This window comes from Aulostomus chinensis, chromosome 8, assembly GCF_037954235.1.
Source record: "Aulostomus chinensis isolate RoL2024-O1b breed Wild chromosome 8, RoL_Achi_v1.0, whole genome shotgun sequence".
Classification (NCBI taxonomy): Eukaryota; Metazoa; Chordata; class Actinopteri; order Syngnathiformes; family Aulostomidae; genus Aulostomus; species Aulostomus chinensis.
The window spans coordinates 31,131,636-31,149,739 of NC_141327.1; the positions used below are offsets into that span (position 1 = coordinate 31,131,636).

At 42.4% G+C, this 18,104-nt stretch overlaps 1 protein-coding gene across 15 annotated transcripts in view; it reads left to right on the top strand.

Moving 5' to 3' along the window:
• LOC147258100 (metal transporter CNNM1-like) overlaps positions 1-17,584 on the top strand; it is a 51,351-nt gene extending 33,767 nt beyond the window's left edge. For 5 of the 15 annotated variants that reach the window (XM_086212492.1, XM_086212479.1, XM_086212491.1 and 2 more), the window contains 13 exons: positions 420-5,644; positions 5,769-5,847; positions 6,213-6,627; positions 8,250-8,419; positions 8,514-8,756; positions 8,834-9,004; positions 9,087-9,571; positions 9,659-9,718; positions 9,797-10,649; positions 10,720-11,010; positions 11,092-11,258; positions 11,341-11,384; positions 11,468-11,572. Coding sequence is in view for 14 of the 15 variants with exons in the window: in XM_086212491.1 (XP_086068617.1) it covers positions 420-499 (80 nt within the window). In the remaining variant the exon portion in view is untranslated. Of the gene's footprint in view, positions 1-419; positions 5,645-5,768; positions 6,628-8,249; positions 8,420-8,513; positions 8,757-8,833; positions 9,005-9,086; positions 9,572-9,658; positions 9,719-9,796; positions 10,650-10,719; positions 11,011-11,091; positions 11,259-11,340; positions 11,385-11,467; positions 11,573-14,026; positions 14,236-14,350; positions 14,593-17,311 lie in introns of those variants that run through there. The other 10 variants (XM_086212480.1, XM_086212481.1, XM_086212483.1 and 7 more) reach the window with 10 other exon arrangements.
• Positions 17,585-18,104: the final 520 nt, after the last annotated feature.

Here is an 18,104-nt window from a genome sequence, read left to right on the forward strand (position 1 = left end):
TCAGCTAGTGTATTTTGGATTAAGACAGGTTTTGAGTTCCTTGTATCCTGGTTTACCGTGCTTTCTGCTTTTGGGTCTGACAACCATTGCACAACATTTTGAGTGGATTTCGTCTTTTTATTTATTCATGTTGTGCTAAACTTATTCATTTGAGCTGAGACTGAAAGTTGGTTCTGCCAGCACAAACAGACATTTCTATGGTAATTCTATCATTTTAAATGCCTTGAGGACCATGTTGATGTGCCATGCAGAAAGAAAAATAGACCTGCCATAAAAAAATACAGATACGTGTTCTGTGTAACACTGTGTAACTGGTAAATGACTGCACATACCATCACAATGTTCATGTGCAATTGAGAAGTCTCATCTGTTCTGGCACCATTGCAACAATCTCAACTGTTAAATCTCTGTCTGTTCAGGCCACAAGAAGAGACAAAAATCCTACGATGGAGAGAAAACACCTGAGGACATGTCAGAACAGCCACTGATGAAAACCTAGCAGAGAGTATGTGATAAAGACGTGGAACAAACCTGAAAACTCATCCGCTGATGGCACCTTGAGTTATTTGTAGGGACAATATGGTTGAGCATGAAGATGATCAGAGTTTTATCTGATTACTCAGCACTGGGAATGTACTTAACATGTGAATGGATCACACCATGTATGAAAGACCAGGGGTGGAGGGTGTTTCTCTGTATGTCACTGATGCTCTCAAAGTATGAGAGGTTCGTTTACAGTACGTATGCCCAACCACCATGTGATCACTCACCCACTGGAGTGAACGGAAACAGATAAAGGACACCAAAGATGTTGCTGCTCGTGTAAATATTGCACCAAAATGCACTGAAGATTGAACAGACCAGAAGGACAAACTGCGTACTTGGGGATCAAGCTTCTTATCTACAGATTTACTTGATTCAAGCTCAGAAATGTGTCTTAATTGACTCGTCTAATATTTTGGCATGGATGTAAACTTAATTTCTTTTATTACACACAAAAAATACATAAATTACTTCTTAGAGGTGTGCTTCCAATAATAGTATTGTTAACATGGACATTAATATCTTGATATAACCTGATTGAGACAATGACTCAGATGCTGACCGCCTTGATTTGAATAAGGCCATGGAGTAAGCAATAATCAGATGATGGAATGTGTAGTGATCTGACTTAAGTCACATTATTGAATTGTTTTGAAGACACATTTTTACCTTCACATCACCAATAAGTCCTACTAGAGTTTACACAGCCTCTTCATGAGATGTTTGGTTCAGTTTTGAGCGAGTGTTAAGAACTTCTAAGGTCAGACTTCTACATTTGTAGCAATAAATCACTCATAATGTACCAAAACGACAGAAATGGTTTCAAGTCAAAATTCAGATGGAAACCGTGAAGTAGAATATAATAATGTAATGTGGACGTGTCCAGAGTCATTAGTGGGACTTTGCTCTGTAGCTTTTAAAAAAGAATACGATGGAATATTCTTACAGAAACACACAAACACTGTCATCAATGTCTGATTTAGAGTAAAGGTCAATTCTTTGTTTATTGCTGTGCATGGAGGCATAGTCTTTAGCATCACATTAAAAAAATGGTTTTCCTAATTAGTATTGAAATAACTTGACCCGCCTACCCTGAACTCAACACCACCAACATCTCTCAACTGGAATGCTGACTGAGAACTGGACCAACACCACCTGGCATCAGTGGCTGGATGGCAGCAAATCACAACAGCATTTATGGTTTGTTGGAGACATGTTAAGAAATCACATACATGTTGTGTTTGTATGTGAACACACTTTTGTTTTTTTGGGTTTAGGGTTTTTCAAATTTATTATCCCACTGCAATTCTGACAAAGATTTTGTGATCTGAGCTTAGCCAAAGTGCAGATTAATTTTAATTTTATTTTGGTATGTACAGGATATTATAGTCAGGAATAATTCAATATTTTGTGATGAATGTTCTTTCACTTTCTTGCTGAATTTGCATCAGGTCAACAACACATTTCCACTTTCATGTTTCTGCATTAGATGCTGCAGAGGGGCAACGAGTCAAACAAAACACTGGGTCTGGGTACTCTGAAGACTTAGAAATACACCTGTGTGAAAATGATTTAATCTGTACACAGAGGTTGTTCAACAGTGCATTTCCACTTTTGAAGTTTTTGAGTGAGTTGTCTGTTTTTGACCTTTGGAGACAGCCAAGCTACAGCTGTTTTATCTACAGTGGCTAAACTTCCTAGAATGAAATGATATTGAAGATTCTGACTGAGATGAGCATCAGGATGACAGTGCTGTGACTGGATGGCTCTGTGACAGTGATAGAATAGATGCAGAGAGATATTACACACAGACTGAGGTGACAACACGAGCTCTGGGTAATGACTGGGTAATGACTGAAAGGCGAGATAATGAATCCAAGCGTCTGAAAGGAGCTTCCTCAGCAGGGTGGCTGGGCTCTCACTTAGAGAGAGGGTGAGTCTCAGAGTAGAGCTGCTGCTCCTACATGTAGAGGAGTCAGTGGAGGTGGTTCAGGCATCTGGTGAGGATGTCTCCTGGACGCCTCCCTCGGGAGGATTTCCAGGTACGTCTGATCAGGAGGAGGCCTCAGGATCGAAACAGGACACGCTGGAGGGATTATATCTCTCGGCTGGCCTGGGAATGCCTCTGGATTCCCTTGTAGAGCTGGTGGAAGTGGCTGAGGAGAGGCCTGTCTGGGCTTCCTTGCTGAGGCTGCTGTCCCTGCAACCTGGACCAACCAGATAAAGCGGTACACGCTGCCGCACTTAATAGTAATATAAAGTCTCAATATTCAGAAAATTTCTCTAAAAATCAATTTGGCCCCTTGATGTATAAATCCTCACACCTGACTTGAAGTGTTAGTTCTATACCCCAAATGTCAAACTGTTACTTTATCTTTGTGTATGACCAAATGGAAAAGCAATGATCATATTTACGACTGTAAAATGGCTAGCAATGAATTTTAAAATGTTTTACATTTTAATCTGTATGTCAGTCTTCTCAAATGTGTTGTCCTCTCTGGATGCGGCTTGAACTGCAGTCAGACTGGTATAGACATACTTCAGCCACTCAGATGAATTATTAAATCCAAACTGGTGGCCATGGAACTTCTTCAGATAATCAGCACGTGAGCTTTGCTGTGTTACTGGATCTGTTTAAATCATTCATGATTCTCATTATTTGCAGGGTAAAATGGAACACAATTGTCCGTTTGCAGCAAGACAGAAGTGAGATCTCATCTCCCATTTGGAAATGGCTTTATGTTTACTGCTGAGTTCATGCTGTCAGCATATAACCTTGTCACGTGACAGTCTCTGATGCATGCCTGGACATCAGAGTGAAGTAATGTTTTCAATGTTCTTACTAAGGCTGTGTTTGTAATTACATCTTGAATGCCATTAAATAACTCATCTTAATGAACTTATTATCTTGAGGTAACAGCCGTTCTGCGATGATGAGAAGTTAGGTTTGTACAGTGGCTACCTCTAGATAAAAATAACATAATTGACCAATTACCACAAGACAAAGACATTAAAAGTATTTATTGTTCATTTTGATTTTTTCCTGCAAAATTAAGTAGAATTTGAAATAAACACTGAATTACCTTAAACTTCTTTGCAATATACAGATAGCTGCATGGATAAGAATGTGATGTATTTAATAGCGCAGGTATTTTCACATTTTTAACGCTAATTAAGCCTTACCTTGAGAGATACAATGCAAGTCCTTCTCATGAGTTTTTGTATGCAGGTAACTTTGAAAACACATTACAAATGTAAATGACCATTGACAATGTAAAGAGACTTTTTGAATTTTAATGGCCTCATTTTTATACAGCTCATTTTGTACCTTAGAGTTACTCAAAGAAGTTTTCAAAGTTTCTCCATTTGCAGACACTCTGATGGTGGAGTCACTATGCAGGGAGCTGCATGCTCATTGTGGGCAATGGGGGTTCAATATCTTGTTCAAGGGTACTTTGACATGTTTACGGGGGAAGTGAGGTTCAAACCAGTGACCCTTTGGTTACTAGATGGCTCTATCCCTCTGAGCAATGCCATCCTGAAGTCTACTGACTGTTAAGACACAATTTCACTGTTAAATCTGGGTTAGGGTTAGGTGAAGGGATAAAAGCCCTACCCGGAAAGGGGAGAGGGTAAAGCACGGGCACGCCAAACAAGGTAAGTATTCTTATTTGATCTTTAAAGTGAGAAAGAGAGACAAATAAAAGGATGAAATATATTGGTGTGTCTTGTTTAAAAAATGTTCCAGTCTAGTGGTTCAGTAGCTGTATTCAACTTTGTGGCTAGACCTGGACTTAAACCTGGGTTTTCCCAGGTGGAAGGCTGGAGACTTCACCTCTCAGCTATAGGCCTGGGTAGAAATTCCTAAATGCCTAGAACAGGGGTGTCCAAACTACGGCCCGCGGGCCAACTGCGGCCTGTGGTCTGATTTTAATTGGTCCGCAGCGTATTCTAAAAATAATGGAATATGGCCCACACATGGAACTTGACTTCAACCTCTTAAGCAGCACTGTACCACTGGCGGTACAGCTTGTAAACGACGGATTTTAGCGGCAACAATGTTTCCGATCATGTTATACCTCATTTGAAACCTGGTGGTGTAATGATTAAGAAACACCCAATCACGATGAATAAAGTTACTTGTAGCCAGAATTGAATTAAAATGTTGCTAGGCAACCGGCAAGCAACACTAACTTCATGCTCCCGATGTCATCACCGTTATACTATTGGCATTAAACTTAAACCGTAAAACTCTAAAGGAGTAGACTTAACAGTACTCCCTATTGCAATCTTTATTTTCAGTGTATTACTGAAGTGCTAGCATTGCTCCGTGGTCATGGTCGCTTGGCTAGTTTTCCCCTCTCTCTCCCTACTGCCTGCAGCCAGTATTACTTTGATCTCCGCCACACTCCTTCTCAGTCATGGTGACGGTCTGCTGAACACATCAACAGCAGGCTGAGCCAATCAGTGCCTGGGTTGTTGAGCTGCAGGGCTGAAACCCCAACCAGACCCCATTTTACAAAGCCAACCATGCATCATTTGATTGAAACTTGACACCGGTGTAACCCAAGTTACTAGGCTCTATTTGGAAAAGTCCAGATTCCTCAATTTATTAAATAAATAAATACATAAACATCAAGGTTGATTAAATAAATAAGCCTAAAATGAGTTTACATGGAATAAATAAATTAGTTCATGGTTAAAAATATTAAAAAGGTCAATAAATAGGTTAAAAACATTAATAATACACAAATTATTATATCTGTTAAAAAGGGTATTTTATTTCATGTGAATATGCCTTTAAAATAAAAAAAAAGTGTAGTAAAAGATTCGGGTGACATGCGGAGTTCACTTGACGCAACGTAACAGATCGGACGCGTCAAGGTCAGGGGTCTCCTTCCGCTCTCTCTCTCTTCCGGACTTGAACGAAGTAGCGGCACGCGGACATTTCACTGCAGCTAGAATGAGCTTTTGGTGTAAGAGAGCAAGATTTTGGGAAGACAGATGCTGTTTTTAATTCGGCGCGGAGACCGGAGTCCTTTCTCTCTTTTTTCCTGTGGGTCGAGTTGCGGACCGTGCTTTTAGAGGATGCGAGGAACCTGTAAGTTTTGCCATTAACGAGTGCGGTTAGCTAGCTTGTTAGCCGCTGCCTCGCTACGTTGCAACTGCAAAATAACGGAAAAGAAGTCATGCTGAACTCCCGTGCTGTCCCCGTTTCTTTTAAGTGAGAGCTGGACTGCTGATGAGCCGTGTGGGTGACATTTAATCTGAAGAAGTGTGTGTTTAAATACTGCTGAGTTTCTGGTGAGTAAAATATAATATTAGTCTCATCAACAAAGTAAAATGTGTATAAGCTGGTGTAATATGCTAAAGTTAATGAGTTAAAGAGACGTTATTTCATGTTAATGTGTAAAAGGAAAAAAAGGTTTACATGATGTGTTTTGTTTACATTGCTCTCACGCTGTTTTTTTATGTGAGTGAGTAAAAAGAAGAATTAAAAAGCTATTTTGTTTCTTAGTAGTATTTCAAAATATGTTAAGTGAATTTAATTTACAAAAATAACAATTGCAATGATGCTGGTTATATTTGTGCTTGTTTATATGCATATAGGTATGAAAAGTGTAATTGTTATAAGGGCATCACAGTGATTTATTTCTGGACTATTATAGGCTGGGTCTTTTCTTTTCCATGGTTCAAGATGAAGATTTTCTTCTGCTGGGTTCTTCCCTGCTCTGTAAGGTAGAAGGCAAAGCCCAGTGGTTGTGGCGAGCCACCCAACAAGGACTGCGACCTTTTTATTTATTTTGGGTATAATTTGTGAAACATTGTGACTAAGCTTATCTGTAAATGGACACTGTTTTCTATTTTTTTTTTTAAACTTTTCTAGCTTTTACCAATATAATTCAATACACAAAAACCTACCTGTTGTCAATTGAATCCTTTACTCTGTCACTCATTACAATTTCAAATACCCCTTTCTCCTGTAGCAAATTTAACCTTCTGATTTACTGGTCCATAGGGTTTTAATGTTAAAGAGGGACGTATCTGTACCACCAGTCATTGCTGAGAACAGTCAAGGCTGAGGTGGGTATCACCAGTGTATGAGATTATTTCTGAATATAAAGTAGATATTCTTTTAGCCAATAAACAGACGGAAAAAAAAACGGTACGAGCATGAGGGTATCAGGTTTAATGGGTTAGGTTTTAGAGTTAGAATCCACTCCCCACCTAAGTGGGAAGTGGGGATGCACTGTCCATCCTGGGGGCTGGGTCCACCACCCGAAGGTGGTGGGGTTGTCCAAAAAATAAGCTTAATTTCCCTAAATATGTGGCTGGTCTTTGCCGCGATGTTTCGGCCCCACTTGGGCCATCTTCATGCGGAGCCAGCCTTTTAGTGTGGCACCAGGTAGGTCTTCTTCACACTATGAATCCCTTAGGGTTAGGTTTGTAGATAGAATTCCTTTCCACCTATGTGGGAAGGGGAAAGTGCACGGTCCTTCCTGGGGGCAGGGTCCCACCACCTGTAGGTGGTGGGGTTCAAAAAATGGGACCTTATAGGTCTGTAGTGACTGGTCTATGCCACAACGTTTCGGCCTAGCTTGGCCTTCATCAGGTGGCTGCCAGAAGGTAAGTACGGTGCACCTCTTGGCTTCCTCACACTTATATCCCTTTGACTGTCCCTCTTACTTTCCTTTCCCTTCTTATAGTTCCCCTTTTCTGTTCTTAAACTCTTTCCCTTTTTCCTTTTAGGTTTCTTATTCTCTGTCTGTTTGTATACTTACACTTATTTGTCTCTTATATGGGTTCAATTTAGTCTCTTATTTGAGATTTCAATAGTTTCCTAATTTGGTTTTAATTATTTCCATCTAATATCCTCCCTCTATCCTTTTCTGCTAGGATTAGGGTTAGGGTTAGGGTTAGGTATAAGGTAAGAGTACCACCCCACCCAAAGTGGTGCACTTTGGAACCGGAAGGTGTAGGAGGCTGAAAGTTGGTGCATAGGGTTGTGATGGTCGGCGGAGTGATTGGTGAAAGTTTCAAGTTGATTGGGGTAGGGTTAGGGTTTAGGGTTTAGAGTTTAGGGGTTAGGGTTAGGGGAAGGGGAAAATCTCCTCTCCATCCAGGAGAGGATAAGCACGGGCACGTATAATCAGGTAAGTATCCTCCAACAGATATTTTTTTTAAAAAAGATAAAATTTACAATCGTTTAAAAAGAGAGGGAAATAACCTTTGCCTCCACAAAGACAGGTAAGGTGATCCCAAATGGGCAGAGAGCCTCAAGTGGATTTGAACCCCTGGTGTTGGACATCAAAGTCAAGAGGCAACACCACTCAACCATCTGTGAGTGTAAAGTGAAGGTGTTTAGGTTCTGTTCGTAGGGAAATGTAAAAAAATGTTTAAAAAGGGGGAGGTTTTCTTATAAAATTTAAAAATTTTAAAAGAACTACAAATCCCAGCGTTCATTAAGGCCCAAAAGGTGAATTGTATCCAATTTTTGGATAAGAGCCGATTCGGATGCTCTCCTCCTTCGGGCTGACAAGGAAGTGGTGGACAGTGCCCCCATGAGGGTCAAATTAGTCACACCATGTTCCCTGAAATGACAGTGAATGAGCGCTGTCTCAGTATGCCTTTTAATTCGATAGACGTGTTGTTTCAGTCTATCCTTTAATTTGTTTTTTGTTTGCCCTACATAAATTTTCTTACAGTGGCTGCACTGGATCACATATACCAGGTTGGAAGATTCGGGACTCAATGTGTGGTCCAATGGGGCTCCCTTTTTGCTGTGTTCATTGTAAATGAACTTTGCCCTCCTGAAAAAGGGATGTTTTAATCCCGGGGTTTCGGAGAAAGCCGCATGGACCAGGAGATCCTTAAGGTTTTTATTTCTCTTATACGCTAATATGATGGATGAACAGGAGAAAAAAGGCAACGTATTCTGCAATTGGGTAAAATGCTTTTTCATCCTATAGGTGAGACGTTGAGTTGGAGAGGAGAATGTGGATGCCAGAGGGATGATTTTCGTAGATGTGGGCTGGGGCAAGGAAGCCCCTGTTTTGTTCCACACCTCTCTCTTGATGTCTCGTAGAAAGGTTCTACTATATCCTCTCTTCCGTAATGCCCCGAAGAGGATAGAGGTGGCCCTTTCAGCATCCACCAGCTCAGAGCAAAGACGACAATATCTTATGAGCTGGGACTTAACGATACCCTTAAAGGTGTGTTTAGGATGATAACTGGTCTTATGTAGTAATGCGTGGGTGTCAGTATCTTTGAAATATACTTGTGTCCTCAGATTCCAATGGCCTGTGTCTTTTTTATAAAAGACTGCTGTGTCCAAAAATTCCAACTCATCCTCTTGCACATTGGCCTTAAGGTTGATGGTGGTGTGGTGTTCATTGAGGATGTTGAAGAAGTTCCAGAAGTCCTCCCGAGAGTAGCTCCAGACCCTGAAGATGTCGTCCAGGTACCTGACATATAAAATGGGCAGCTTGTCACATTTTGTGAAGACAGTCCTCTCCCATTCTGCCATATATATGTCGGCATAGGCTGGAGCAAATTTTTTGCTGCCCATGGCTGTACCATGGACCTGGAGGTAGTATGAGGCACCAAACTGGAAGTCGTTCCTCGTCAGGCTGATCTCCAGCAGCTCAAGAAGAGCCTCATCGGGTCGAGTAGGATCTGGAAACCTGTCAAAGATGGCCCTCATGGCTTGTAGGCCAAGAATGGTGTTAATGTTTGTGTAGAGGGAGTCCACATCAATGGAGAAGAGGAGAGACCCTGGAGGAATCTGGACCGAGTTGATCTTTTTGATGAAATCATAAGTATCCTTCACGTAGCTGTCATGTTTGTGGGAGAGTGGGTTTATAAAAGAGTCAATAAACTCTGAGACCCTGTATGACTCACTCCCACAGTCGGATACTATTGGTCTCCCTGGTAGAATCTGGAAAGGGACTGTCCAGGTTGTCGGGTCCTTGTGAATTTTTGGGAGTAAATAGAATTTACGTGGGCGTGGCAGATCTGGTCCCGCAAGGTAGGTACGCTGTTTGTGTGAAATACATTTTTGTGCGTACATGCGGTCAATGATCCCACGTAACTGTATTTGGGTTTGTGTTTGTAGTGGCTGGGTCAGAAGTTTGTAGTGCTGTTGGTTTGAGAGATGACGCTGAGCTTCTATGAGGTACTGTGTTTTGTCTAATAAGACGATTTTGGATCCCTTGTCTGCCACTTTAATGATAAGATCAATGTTATTTTTCAGCTTCCTCAGAGCTTCCTTTTCCAGGGAAGTCAAATTTGATCTTCTGGTGTTAGCTGTGGTGAGTTCCTCAACTATCAGATTATCCTGGTCGATCAGCTGGGATATTTCGGCAGGGATATTCCTCTGGGGGGGTTCCCAAAGAGAAGGCTCAACAAATCGCCTCTTTGAACCAATAGCAGAATCTTTAAAATGCCATGTAAGTTTTAATCTCCTGTGATAATCGTAAACATCTCTCCTCAGGTCATTTTTATCAATCCTAGAGGGAGTGGGGATAAAAAAGAGGCCCTTTTCCAAAAGGCTGTGTTCTGCAGCACTTAAAACATAGGAGAGGGAGAGGTTAAGGATATTGTTATCATTCTGGTCAGGAGTTCCTGTGCCCTTCCTACTCAGTTTAACTGAGACAACCATGAGACCAGGATGGAGTCTGCTGTAGAAGCTGTCTAGTGAACCATGTCTGACTCTGTAATAAAGAGGTCACTGTCAACGCCTTTGAGAACTCTGTATTTTGTTGTTAGAAATGATTGGTTTGTGTTGCCAAGTTGTGAAAATGTATTCCTTTTTTGTGCGAGACCTGTAGGAGCGCAAAGAAGATGGCCGCATTAGGAAACGTTTTTTTCAATACCGCATTGAGTTGTTGGTACAGTTTTTTCACAGTTTCCAGTAAGTGATTTTGGAGTATGTTATTGATGCCCACTGATAGGATGATTTTTTGTGTATTTGGACAGGGTGTTAGTTTCTTGAGAATGCCTGTCATGTGATGGATCTGTGCTCCCGGGAAACTGTCAATTTGTAATGTTGTTATTTGCAAAATGGGGGATGCGGGCTAAATTGGAGTCCCCCATGATGATAAAGGGTAAGTGTATTCCACTTAGCTATTTTCTGATATTCGCTTTTATGGTAAATAGGTCTCCTTTTATGTGTAGGTCTGTGGGGATTCATAGGCGGAGGTATATCCGTTTTGTCCGATGCTGCCGTAACGTCTTTGAACGTCTCACCATATGGAGTGGGGGGATTTAATACAGTAAGGTCTCCCCGCTCCTCGTGAGAGTGTGAGTCAATCGTATAATTAGAGATAATTAATGACTCGTGTGTTTGTGGGTGTATCACATCGAGTGGAACCCCGTTTTCATGGTCGTTTTCGGTAGGAGGCAGCAACATAAGACTCCCCAGAGGAGGCGAACCAGCCATGGGAGAAGGCGCGGTGGAGTGAGGAGGTGAGTATACGGCTAAATGATTAAAAGTGGGTGGAGGCTCCGGGAGTACAGGTGAGTTTACTGTGTCCGCACTTATCCAAGGCGCGGTCCGTTCGGAGCGGGTGAGGTCGTCCCTCTCCTCCATAGCTTCCAAAGCTAATGGCTGCAGGTGGTCAAGAGAGGATGAGGGACTGTCCGGTGTAGCGGCGTTTGAGAGGGAGGCAGATAGACGGTCCTCCATCAGCACCGCTACATTTGTTAACGGTGTGGTAAGTATATTTGAGTTTGGGTCGTTTGGTTGTAAGTTAGTGTCAGTAATAATGTCCTCTTCTGTTACCCCAATTTGTTCAGGTGTCAAGGGAACCGTGAGACGGTCTAAATGGACCTCCACTGTGGTAAGTACCAATCCTTTTTTTTGGTTGGTATCATGACTAGAGGGGGGAGGATGTTTTATGTTATCTGTATATAAATCCCCCAGGTCCAGGGAGGGGATACGAAATGAACCTCCGTGCCATGAGGTTTGTATCGATGGACGAGGGATCCTTTGGGGTCTCGGAGGGGGAATAATCCCAGAAGAGGAAGTTAGTTGCAGGGGAGGGAAGGGGTTAGGTTTAGGGATGGAAGGAGGGGATGGGTTAGGGTTAGGGATGGAGGTAGGAAATTGGTTAGGTTAGGGTTAGGGTTTAGGGTTAGGTTAGGTATAAGGTAAAAGTACCACCCTACCCAAAGTGGTGCACTTTGGAACCGTAAAGTGGGTTATGGTTTTGTGTGAAAATTGTCCTGTGGAAAGTGTGTAGGAGCATGTTTGGGGTGATTTGGAGTGTAGTGGTAGTACTTTGTTGGGTATGAATTTTGCAAGTTAGTATGGGGTGGATAGCACTTGTGTGCTGAAGTGTGTGGGTGAGTGTGTGTGTTTGTGTGCCTGTGTGTGTGCGTGCGTGTGCGTGCATGAGGGTTAGGGTTAGGCAAGAGTAAAGGGAGGAGGTTAGGGTTTTGAGCTTGATTGGCGGTGCACTTTTGAGCTGTAGGAGGCAGAGTGCTGAGAGTCTGGCTACCCCCCCCCCCCCCCCAAAAAAAAATGTTGGCACGGGCTTTCCAACGAGCCTAGTCCACAGTCTGTAGGATGTTCCTAGCCTGAGTAATGTGGATTTTAAATTCCCCCATTCAAGTGAATGGGAGTGAGTGAAAATTTGACAGTGTTTTGTGTGAAAAGTGTCCTGTGGAAAGCATGTGGAGCATGTGGGTGAGTGTAGGTGTATGTTTGGGTGCCTGTGTGTGTGCGCGCGTGCGTGCGTGCGTGAGGGTTAGGGTTAGGCAAGAGTAAAGGGAGGAGGTTAGGGTTAGGGTTTGGGTAGAGGGCAGAGGATAGGTTTGAGGGTTAGGGTTAGGGGTTAGCGTTAGGGTTAGGGTTAGGGTTTGGGTTTGGTTTAGGGTTTGGGTTAGGTTTAGGGTTAGGGTTAGGGTTTAGGGTTAGGGTTAGGGTCAGGGGTAGGGTAGGGGTAGGGTTAGGGTTAGGGTTATAAAATTTGGAGCGTCGTTCGAGGACGACACTCAAGGCACAGGCCATTCTCCCCCCTCTGATCCCAATTCCCCTGGCTATAACACCTCGACTTGGTTTCCAACTAAGGTTAGGGTTAGGCAAGGAGGTTGATTCGCTTAGGTTTAGGGTTAGAGGTTAAAATTCGGTTAGGTTTAGGCACGGAGGTTGATTCGCTTAGGTTTAGGTTTAGAGGTTAAAATTCGGTTAGGTTTAGGCACGGAGGTTGTTTCGCTTAGGTTTAGGTTTAGAGATTACAATTCGGTTAGGTTGAGGCATGGAGGTTGATTCGCGTATGTTTAGGTTTAGAGATTTAAATTTGGTTAGGGTGAGACAAGAAGGTTGATTCGCTTAGGTTTAGGGTTAATTTCGGTTAGGTTTAGGCAAGAAAGTTAATTCGGTTAGGTTTAGAGTTAGAGGTTCAAATTCGGTTAGGTTTAGGGTTAGAGGTTCAAATTCGGTTAGGTTTAGGCAAGAAGGTTGATCTGGTTAGGTTTAGGGTTAAGGGTTAAGGCAAATTAGTCATAGAATCAGAATTAACATTTTAGGGCCAGAATTATTATGATTAGGGGTCAAAAGGTTAGGTTTAGGCATAGGGTTAGGGTTTAGGGTTAGGATTAGCAGAGATCACAATAGGTCTGGTATCTTAAAAAAGAGAGCAAGAGTACCCTCTAGTGGCCAATGTGGAGAATAGTATTTTGGTAGCCACTTTATTGTCCTCTTCTCTCGTGCAGACTCTGTGAAATCTAAGAAGTTGAGATTTAACAATTCCTTGCTCAATAGAGAGTGCTGTGCCGGGGAAAGAGTGAAATTTTAATTCAAATTAATCACACTTTTATTCCCCTCCTGAGCAATCAGGTTCATGGGGGCATTTAGTTTAGGAATTGGTTCCAATAATAGAGGATATGTGATGCTGTGGTATGAGTCCAGTGAATGCCATCCCATTCAGTAGAGAACTGGCTCCTACAGAGCTCAGGGATGTGTTGGTAGTTGGAACGTATGTTTGTTAAGTGTGTGAAGGTGGACCTGTTCACGCTGAGGGAGAACTCTGGAAAAGTTGATGATGGGGATCCAAATCGCGGCCTGTGGAAATTTAATTTTGGACATCCTGAAAAGTCTCTGCAGTTCTTTTATAGATGTCTGGGTCATTTGAGCTCTGTTGTTGAGGCCCAGTGATAAGATTACCGTTTCCACAAACGAGGCTGGTTCCATTTTAGCCAAAACACTTTGAATGTGTCTGAACGTAGCACCTGGGAAGCTGTCCACCTGTAGGTCCGGAACTTTAAAAGGTGGAATTCTGGCAATATTGGAATCTCCCAGAATTAAAAGTTTTTCCCTCACCGCTAGGCTCCAGTTTTTCAACTTAGAGGGGGTGTTGATATGTCTAGTAGGCCTGCGTGTGGGTGTGTGTGGTGGTGTTGAGTTATTGATTGTGGTGTTTATGATGTCACCACTGGATTTGTGAAAATCAATACAGGGTTGAACCGTGTTTTTCCTCAGGGGGGACATTGTGGTATTCCCCCTGGGAGTGGTCACCTGTGAGTTATCTAGGAGATCCTCAAGCTCGTCGGAGCTTAAGTCCAGGAGCACCATCTGGTCCGGGACAGGAGTTGTAGGCGGCGCTGTAAACAAAGTCGATGTTCCCAGAACCTCGGACTGTGGATCTCGGTGTTGCGGTTTATTCGAAGAGGGATTCTCTTCCAGCGAAGGTGAGTGGGATTGAGGAGTAAAGATGGGCACATCTTCATCAGTTTGTGAGGAGAATGACCAGTCTCCCCTAATGTCCGTTCTTACCAGTGTGGTTTGTGTTTCCACTGATGTAAGGAGGGGGGGAGGAGGAGAAGGAGGAGGAGGAGCAGGAGGAGGTGTCGACGTCAGCTGATGCACCTGTAATGGTGGCGTCTCCTCCATATCATCAGATGCGGCCTCAACAGGACCTGGGTTCCCCCTGTCTGGCGATGAGGAGCGCCTCTGTGCGCTCCACCGTTTCTGGGAGAAGACGTCCCCGAGGTTGCGTCTAGCCCAGTTAGCCGCGATATCAAAGGGCTGCTTCCAGTTTGGATCGGGTAGAAGTAGCAGATTTTCAATTTCTTGCTCAATTCTATCTGAGTGATGATCCTTTAAGATCAACATCGCAGTCACAGCCCAATTTTTAGCGTTGCCCAGTATTGAGTCCATAGTCTTATCTGTGGGCGTAGCAGGTTTGATGAGTGGACAGGTTGTGTGTCATCCTATCAATTGTCACGGGAGGGTGATCTTGGGACACATTTTGCAAGTGATGCATCGCTTTGATTAGTCTGTGAATGATGCGTACCTTTTGAGCAAAGTCCGGGTCGGTGGAGCGAGGAATCGCCGATTCATGTGAGGTGGGAGACCTGCGCGTAGCTCTCTGAGCTGAGGAAGTAGCATACCGGGTGGCGCCGGTCAGTCGCCACCAACGTACCTGGAAGGTCCCTCTTCCACGATTTCGCGGGTACTGTTGAAAGCGCTGGTTCCGTGGGAAGGCCTGGTTCTGGTGACAAGACTGGTTCTGCAGGGGACGAGGGTTGTCCCAATCAGTTCTGCTGCCTGTGTACTGCTGTCGGAGGGCGCCCCGCTGTCTGGGTCGGGAGCTGGAGTAGGCCGTAGCATCCCGGCGAGAGGGCCCTCGGGTCACTGACGCATACGAGCGCCTGAAGTTGGTCGACCGGGGCTGGCTACGAGTGTGTACTTTATATCGCAGAGGAGACGGGGAAACTCTGTACCTGTTTCTTCTCCGTCGGGCCCCGTATCGAATCGTAGTCCAGCCGTTCTGGTCGACTAGCATGGTATTAGCCGCGTCGCTTTTTTGTTGAAAAAATTAAAAATTAAAAATGCAAACAAAATTAAAGTCTCGACAAACGGCTTTTCCAGATGAGGAATAACTTTATCGGCTCTTTCGAGCACAAGTTGGCAACGTTTCGGTTAAGAAATAACCTTCTTCAGGCAAATTGTAGCTAGGTTAGCAAAAGAGGCGCTCTGAGACATGTGCGTCAGGCTATCGTCCAAGGTGGAGAGGAGGAGGTGGAGGGTGGAGCGTGAGAGTAAAGGTTTCGGGGGGTGAGAGGTCATCACTCGCGGGAAGCTCTTTCTCCTCTAAATTGCTTTCAAAATAAAACTAATTGTTTTTCTATATAACTTGTGGATAGTTGTTTTTTTTTTTAGAAAAGTAATAATAAAAATTGGAAAAATGAATTGAAGTAGTATGAAGTATTAGGATTTAAATTTTTAGATTTCATATTCAAATGAAATATTGTTGATTCATCAAATTTTTTAATCTATTAATTATATAATTGTAATTTATAATTCGTGAAATTATTTATCGTGACGGAAATTGTTCATAATTGATCCCAGTACGCTCCTCCAAGGGCTTGGACGATAGTTCAAACAGCAGTACACCAGAAAATTAAATCAAACTATTAAACACATCATGAAAACAATAATCACGTCAGGTAAGTGATGACATTCCAGCAATTTCAAAATACCACAAAATATTATGGACAGACTTATCACATTGAATTGTTGCTGTTTATAGGACTTGAAAATCAAGTTGTGATGTTGCTATGGCAACCCCTGAGGAATAATAACATTCTAGCAATATATGGATACCCAGTTCCAACCACATACATATACACATATATATACACACACACATATATATTTGTGTGTGTGTGTATATATATATATATATATATATATATATATATATATATATATATATATATATATATATATATATATATATATATATATATATATATATATACCTACATATATATATATATACACACACAATTATATATATAAACACGTACATCCCATTCCAATGGTAAGTAAGATAATTAGTAATAATAATATATCCCCATTGAAATAAGAGCTTATTATGTTCCAAATTTCCTCTTCTATACGCTCCAGGAGTAAGGAGGAGAGGATGGAAGGAAGGAGGGGAAAGAGAACCAGAGATGCGAGGGAGAGGCACGGGCTGGATAGGGTTATAAAATTTGGAGCGTCGTTCGAGGACGACACTCAAGGCACAGGCCATTCTTCCCCCTCTGATCCCAATTCCCCTGGCTATAATACCTCGACTTGGTTTCCAACTAGGGTTAGGTTTAGGCAAGGAGGTTGATTCGCTTAGGGTTAGGGTTAGAGGTTAAAATTCGGTTAGGTTTAGGCAAGGAGGTTGATTCGGTTAGGGTTAGGGGTAGAGGTTCAAATTCGGTTAGGTTTAGGCAAGGAGGTTGATTCGGTTAGGGTTAGGGGTAGAGGTTCAAATTCGGTTAGGTTTAGGCAAGGAGGTTGATTCGGTTAGGGTTAGGGGTAGAGGTTCAAATTCGGTTAGGTTTAGGCAAGGAGGTTGATTCGGTTAGGGTTAGGGTTAAGGGTTAAGGCAAATGAGTCATAGAATCAGAATTAACATTTTAGGGTCAGATTTGTTATGATTAGGGGTCAAAAGGTTAGGGTTTGGCATAGAGTTCAGTGAGGTTAGGGTTAGGATTTGGGGTTGGGTTAAGGCTAGATTATATCATTAATCTATAGCAGAAGCAATCAGAGAGAGAGACACAGTAAGAATTAATAAGAGGTCAAAGGTCAATTCCACTCCTGAGGGTCAGATATGAAAAAAATGGGGAAAAAAGGAGAAAAGGGAATCCATATCTTAATGATTTCACTAATTAGGCATTATGAATCATACATATATACATGTAATATTATTCTTTTCAATATTTTGAATAATAATTACTCATCATCTTTTTATTATTTATCGTTTAGACCCAATGGCTGAAGAGTATCCAGGAGGCTGATCCACTTTGTCTCTGCTCTCCTACGTTGTGGTGTGGACCAGTGTGGGTTCCCTTCCAGAATGGTGGTCTTCAGTGCGGTCCATCCATGTTGTATGAAATGTTGTATGAGTGGAATGTGTGTGTTTTGCTTTTTATAAATGTTATGTTTGTGTTGATAAAATCTGGTCTGAATCGTGTAACCTGTCTCTCCCACATATTGTGTGTCACACACCGTGCAAAAAATTAAATATACACAATTTCTAGAATCAATACTGGTTCCTGATTGTGTCTGAAAAACATTATTATTGTGTCTATTGCGCACCCAAAGATGGTGCTGAAAAAATTCTCCGCGCTCTAAGGACTTAGGATTCCTCATAGGTTTGAGTTTGGCCTTTACTAAATAATCCTGTAAGTTTTTGTTTTTCTTATAGGCAGCAATAAGTCTATGATTCTGGAGCAGTGTGGAGTCCTCAATCCCCTGTTGGAAGTGTTTCCTAATCGCTCTGACTAAGTTAACAGCGGACGTAGAATAATTGATAACTATAGGGAGAAGAGAAGAGATCACAATAGGTCTGGTCTCTTTACATGTCTTGAGGGATTTCCTCAAAAAGGAGCGAGAGTTCCCTCTAGTGGCCAATGTGGAGAATAGTATTTTGGTGGCCACTTTAAAATCCTCTTCTCTCGTGCAGACTCTGTGGAATCTCAGAAGCTGAGATTTAACAATTCCTGCGTAGTTATGTTTGGGATGGTAACTAAATTTATACAATAAGGAATGAGTATCT